Source organism: Pinus tabuliformis, chromosome 6 (genome assembly GCF_031772625.1).
Source record: "Pinus tabuliformis cultivar Carrire ecotype Pingquan chromosome 6, CPIR1, whole genome shotgun sequence".
Taxonomy (NCBI): domain Eukaryota; kingdom Viridiplantae; phylum Streptophyta; class Pinopsida; order Pinales; family Pinaceae; genus Pinus; species Pinus tabuliformis.
The window spans coordinates 1830644457-1830651293 of NC_142292.1; the positions used below are offsets into that span (position 1 = coordinate 1830644457).

At 36.7% G+C, this 6837-nt stretch overlaps 1 protein-coding gene across 5 annotated transcripts; it reads right to left on the bottom strand.

Annotated features, from left to right (window-relative positions):
- Nucleotides 1-1514: 1514 nt before the first annotated feature.
- Nucleotides 1515-5798, bottom strand: LOC149266312 (Galactose oxidase/kelch repeat superfamily protein). Of its 5 annotated transcripts, XM_089430253.1 has the most exons (6): nucleotides 5433-5798; nucleotides 5028-5106; nucleotides 4451-4556; nucleotides 3657-3728; nucleotides 2469-3527; nucleotides 1515-2338 (listed from the first exon to the last, which is right to left on the bottom strand). In XM_089430253.1, the coding sequence occupies exons 5-6, from the start codon at nucleotides 2999-3001 to the stop codon at nucleotides 1711-1713; spliced, it is 1161 nt and encodes a 386-aa protein (XP_089286379.1). In that variant the 5' UTR covers nucleotides 3002-3527; nucleotides 3657-3728; nucleotides 4451-4556; nucleotides 5028-5106; nucleotides 5433-5798; the 3' UTR covers nucleotides 1515-1710. The 5 variants fall into 5 exon arrangements, with proteins under 5 accessions (XP_089286379.1, XP_089286385.1, XP_089286389.1 ...); XM_089430259.1 differs by lacking the exon at nucleotides 5028-5106; XM_089430263.1 differs by lacking the exon at nucleotides 4451-4556.
- Between the last annotated feature and the right edge of the window lie 1039 nt (nucleotides 5799-6837).

The following is a 6837-nucleotide window of genomic DNA, read 5'->3' on the forward strand; positions in this document are numbered from 1 at the left end:
ATTTTTTCATAACAAACCCTTCGTTAACTAAGCAAACAACATTTTTTCATAACAAACCCTTCGTTGGACCTACTATAGGTGTCATAACTACATACTAAAAGTGCATAGCACATAAAAAAATTTAACCTTAAACTGTATATTGCTAAAGGAGATATATAGGCATTTTTGAATATTTAAACTTCGGCCTCTAACAGAAAGCCAATGGAGTATGACATAATTAAGTTACAGCAACTTTTACCCCGTGGCAAAGTTTGAAAAAAAATCAGATGTGTAAGCTATCCCAGTATCACCAATATGATGTGATCACCAAACGAGTAGTTGCACAAAACCAGAAACATTCATGTCAAAATATGAGTACAAAATATCTGTGTTTGATAGGGGTAAATATTCCAATAAGTATATTGAGCTAAATTCCACTAAGGTCAGTGATAGGGGCAGGACGACCAAGAAAGCCCCCAGCATCAAGGACAGCATATGGGACTCCACCTCATTCCCTTTAGCAGCACAAGATGGTACAACATTTTCATAATGGTCATTAAAAGACTTCCCTGTGCGATTTAGAGACAATCAAATAACATTAAGATTTAAAATTATAGCAAACATAACTGCCCACATGGCTATAGGGCTCAAATAAGCAACTTTTTTTCAGTCTTTTTAATAAAGGGCCTGTCACAAGGGACGATTAAGTGCCCCCTGTGGGAACCAAGGAATGCTCCACGGTCCTATTGGAGGGGAATGCTCCCAAGACATTCCTCGGACGGACCCATTTCATAGGGAACATCCCAGGGAGCACCGAAGCTGTCACTTGTGAAATGGAGCTGTCATAGGGACATCCTCCGCAATGGGGGTCACCCTAACAATCAAAGACATGGGGAGTATCCCCATCCTGTCCCTACAGACCCAAGATGTAAGGGAGTCGGGACGCATCCAATGGCCTGCTGGTGCATCTTCATATTATAGTATCTTAATGAAACATGTTGCAAAACATGATAGAAAGCATATTAAGGATTTTACTAAAGAGATTCTTTTATAGATAAACGAGGAATAATCTGTTATAAGAGAACCAATAATGGACAAAAAATTGTAAACAACAAAGTGGAAATGTAGTATCTTATTGGGGCAATTATATTTGTTTTAGTAAATTTGCTCTTCATGTCCTTGATTCTGCTTGGATCACATTGGGGCAGATACAAACAGGACAATGATAAATTAATCAAACATCCCAACAACAGGACTAAAACCGAGTGCAAAACTATTCATAATTTGTTAAAAAAACGTACATGAAACTTTTCTGCGAGGCACAATTCCATTGAAAAAGTATAGAAAAGGAGAATAAAGCCATAGGTTAAGAAGGCGATGTTTTGATAATTACTGGTGTATACAATACCATCTTAAAACAAATAGCTATCTCATCTTTCAGCATCTGTGTTCTGTCACAGTCTTTCAAATAAAGGCAAAGACAGGTGTAAGTATAACTTGGCAAATCAAAAGCAAAAGTCATCTCACACAAAGGATGAAAAAAATCATATCCTTCTATTATTGAATGGGACCATATGTCTAAATAGACTAATACAGTGTTCCATACCATGCGTTAAATAACAAAGCAGTATCGGTATTCCCTACTTGGCCAAAGGCAATTATGGATAAATCAAACCAATTGTTCTAAGCTTTGTCCTTGACAACTTGGTAATCAAAGAAACAACTAAACCTTTATGCAGTAATTGTAGCACTGCATATACAATTTCCTAATGGTTTAATATCGATTGTTCGCCACTCTAAACCTGGCATAGCATTTGGATCATATACTAGCGTTTTAAATAAGGGTTCAATATTGGTGGAGAAGAGCAGCAGATTCCCATTCAGGATGCCAAAGCGAAAGCCAACAGTTATGCTCCCAGTCAGTGGCAAAGGGACTCTTTGCCATGAGTTGTCCACAACATTGAAAACTGCCAACTTCCTTTCATTCTTCCATTCTATACAGAAAAGCTTCTTGTCCAGAACAGCATGAGCAACAACCATAACACACCCATTTTTCATTTCTTTCCAAGTATGGATTTCAGGATCATAAACATCAATACACCTTGAATGTCCTATGGTGAAGCTTGAACGTCCACCCATGACATACAACCTTCCTTCAAGGCAACAAGCAAAACAACCCCACCTGGGCCTTCTTAGACTCTCAACCATGGTCCACTCATTTGTTTTGGGGTCAAAAACCTCAACACTAGAAAGGTTTTCACCTCTTTCTCCATGACCACCAACCACATAAACAAGGCCATTGACCTCTGCACAAGCAAAGTCATAGCGTGCTACCTTCATGTTTGGAAGCTCACTCCACCTACATTCACCAGCAACGTAAATGTTTCAATAAAGGAAGTTTGATGAAACAACAGAAAAAAAATGAGAATACCACAGAACGAATTGTAGGAAACCAAATAAACTGTTCCAAAGGGTGAAGAATAATATACCTGTTCAATGCAGAGTCATACATATAAACATTTGCTGAAGCCTTAGCAGTACCAGAATCATCATCAAACAAACCAGCCATGACCAAAAGTTTGTTATCAATCACAACATAGCCGAATCCTGTCTTCATGGGACCAGGCATTGGTGGAAGTGACTGCCATTTACCATGAACAGAGTTAAGAACCTGCCAATGGGTTTTTTCAGTATCTGCGTCAGTTGTCAGTACATAAATCCATTCTTCCACGGTACCTGCCAGTTTTCTCACCACATAGAATTCTTTGCTTTGAACGAATTTCCTCCATAGTTTACAAACGGACCCCAAAGACTGGAAATAAATGCGTGGTACGAGTGCCAGACAATGCTTAGCAACATCATCCGGTAGCCCTGGCAGAAGAGCAGATTCAGGCTCAATATTACACGTCATGGCATTTGTTGGTAATGATTTTTGGTGCATGGAAGAGCTGATATAAATTCTAGTGGCATGGATTTTAGGTTTTGTCTTGAATAGTTTGCAGGTTGTAGCCACTTGCAACATTTTTGCAATGTTTCTTAACTCATCACAAAGAGACCCTTCTGATGAGTGTTCCTGGCATCCAACTTATGACCGAATCATTCTTTAAAGGTGAAACAACAAGTTGCAAGGGTTGTCTGGTTAGCAAAGATCAGTGGAGTCATTCACCCAACAGTGTGAACCTTCATCATAGACAAAGAACTCCTGAACGGGAATATTTATATAAGGTCTTACTTTACCATACATCAGCTGCCCCTCTCCCCAATAAAATTAACCAATGTTAGTAACTCACTATCAGCGGTAGCAGATGAGTTTCAAAGAGGTTCAAAAAATCCCTCGCTCATAGGAATTTTACAGGACCACGGTTTAACGAATACTGAGAAATGTGTTATTCCCCTTTGTACCACTAAAGATCTTTTAATGTCAAACTGATTAAGCGTCAGTGCCATTCCATATGCGGCACTTAAATTTCTTCTAGTAAATTTACAGTTACTCGATATAAGCTCATGATGCCATGAATGTTTGTTGGGGACACACATTTCCTTCTTATCTGCAAAAAGACCACCGAGCAATGAACTCAACCGCACAGTACGTAATTTTGATCTTTCATAAAACCTTCTGAATCAGCATAAAACAACAAAATACCGCCAGAAGCATAATCACAGTGCAAGGAACACACCGTTAAGAGCCATGAAACAGCTGTAAATTTTAACCTCCTATGCCAGCCATGTTACAGACGTGTCAAATACAACTGCAAAATAAAATTGAACATTAAAGCATATGTAATGATTAATCTTCTGTTATATAGAGAGAGAAGGATCCACATGAACAATAAGAACAACATTTTCAGTTCCTCTTACAACACATAGAAGAAAACACTGCCAGATACAAGACAAATGATACCAGTTTTAATACCCCTGACCATTACATGAGACCAACAAAGCCAAAACCCAGGGAAAAGACAGCTTTCCTTTGTCTCCCAAAAGCAAGCATCAGAGTCACAAGCCTTCATGATAGTTAGAATTCTATTCAAATATGAAGTCTGTGTGAACTTCATTCATATATACATAGATAGATATATCCACATGAACAACAAGAACAACATTTTCAGTTCATCCTACAACACATAGCAGAAAGCACTGCCAGATATAATACAAATGATACCAGTTTTGATAGTCTTGACCATTACATGAGACCAACAAAACCAAACCCCAGAGAGAAGACACCTTTCCTTATTTGTCTCCCAAAAGCAAACATTAGAGTTACAAGCTTTCTTATACTTGGAATTCTATTCAAATATGAAGTCTGTGTGAACTTTATTCCAATTTTCAATACCTCTGGCAGGAGCTGTTACCAGACCAAATTTAATGATTTTTCCATTTTTTTAATTTCAATTTTGATCTTGATAATGCAAAGCACACCACTCAAATGTAATTCCATGCTCATACTTTTACAAGGTTCCCACATGCTCACCATGGATTGAGAGATCTGCGCCAGCCGCTAATTGATTTTCAATGGCAGTGTATCAGTTGATTTGCTCATAATGATCCCAGAGATCCAGGGCACTTCCAAATCATTCCTACCCAAAACAATCTAACCTATGTTAGCAGATCTGACTGGGAGACTCTTTTCTTGTTATGTGATCATTCCCTTTGCTGTCATGACACTACACGAGGTACAGAATTAAACAATTTATATGCAGATTGGGCGCTTCACATTTTTTATCTCTTGAAACCCTCTAGCCCCCTTTCTAGTTTCGTTACCATTTTCAGTTTCCTCTTTCTCGTTCCTGGTAGCTTAGGATCTAACAAAGCTATCTCAAAGAGCAGGATTGGTATGCCCTATATGCCTCTGTACACCCTGAGAGAAAGCAAGCCTTACACGTTCCAGGCTCAGCATAGACGTGTCAGACCATTTTCTTCCCAACTTTTTTCCAAAGGGTGGTTCCTATCTTTTGAAGTAAAACCAATAAACCCAAAGCAAACACTGAAACAGGAATACATAACATATTGCCAGTAATAAAAGACATTTAAGAAGGAGAGTGCAATACTCAGATTTATTCCCAAGGGGGCAAAAAAGCATAACCAAATCCATTTCCTACACACTGAGAGCTTAGCCCAAGTCGAAACCTTGCAAAATAACAACAGCTGGTTACCATGAAGCTCTAGATCTCTGAAACGTGGGAATACTATTGAATACCCATTGAAACAATGAGCAAAAGCAGATCAGAATCTCCTGACCTCTTGCATTACCAATTTAGGCAGAATCCAACAAAAATGTATTAACTTATATCTATTTTAAGAACCAAACCAACAAACAATGGCCCGTCCAGACAACAAACAAATGGGCTCTAACGATCCGAAACTCCCTCTGTCTCTTCATTACAGCAATTAATGTGTATAAACCAAAACAATACGCCAAAGAAACATTGAAAGAGGGATCACAGATCACATACCTCTTCCACAGCGCCCCCAAATGAACTCCTGCAAGGAAAAATCAGGAGCGAGATATGGTGCGTATACTACACGCAGAAATGAGGCAGGAAATGATGGGAAATAAAAGCCGAATTGGGAAAATTTATATAGCACATTGAATTGGGTTTGGAGGTTGGAACTTGATGCGGATTAAACAGGTTTAAACAAATCACAAAATATGGGTTTTAATGGGACAGAAAAGGGTGAAAAACAGAACCTAATCTGATCAGCTGAGCAGAGAAAAAGATACTGAGATGGATAAGCTGTGTTTATCACAATCAACAACCAATGAAATCTACACTTTCACTGGTCGGTAGCTGTGACATAGGAAATTACAGTATCTGGACAACTTGTGATGATCAAAAATTCAAAATTAAGACTAAGATACTAATTTATTTATATATTTTGAAGATACTAATTTATATTTATTGTTTATTAAATATTTTAAGGAGAAATATATAATACAGCTAACTAAATTGAGAGGTTGTAAAAGTTTTGGCTTTTAAAATTTATTTTATGGAATGAAAACGAATATTTTTTAAATTAAGTTTTATTTATTTAATTTTTATAAAATAAATAATAAATCTGATACGATATCATGACTATGAATTAATTATACATGTCATTTTTTAATAAATGGATAAAATACTGTAAATGAATAAAGTAAAAGGTTTTTTATGGAATAAATTGTAAAAAAACTTATTAGCTCAAGTTGTCAAACTAGCAGTGAGGACAACCAGACTGTTTTTGGCTAATGCAGATTCATCATCATTATTCAAAGAAAACCACACTGCCTGGAATCTGGAAGGGGACAGGTTGCACTGTTAACGTGTTCCTTACATCCAAAGAAAACGAGTTCTCAACCAAGCAAAAGTAATTTTAAGATATACTCCAAACCAGAATAAATTGTAAATGTTCAAATAATTTTAATTTTAATTTTTAACCAAATTTAAAAGTAAAAGTGTAATTACACTAAATGAGAAATTGTAATTTTAAATTAATGAGAAAGCTCTGCAGCATCTACACAGATAAGCCAAGATATACCATTTAAAAAATTCTTGAAACAATAAAGTAATATTTTATTCACTTTTTCATTGACCTTTTCAAAAGACATTTTATCGCTTTCCATTATTAAACATTGTTGTGGTTGAGCTTAATTACTTTTTTGTAGTAACGTTAGAATGTATTTATTTCTGTATTCGGGGTTTTGTGATTCATAATGAATTAAGCAAAGTCTTTCGTTAGAAATCACATAAGAAATTTTTTTCACTGACATGTTTCGAACCAACAAGTGTGGTTCATCATCAAGACCAGATGAAGAGGCAGGCTATGGCAAAGGCTTAAAAATGGTTTTTTTAAGTGTTTTGATGATTAGGTTTTTATTAT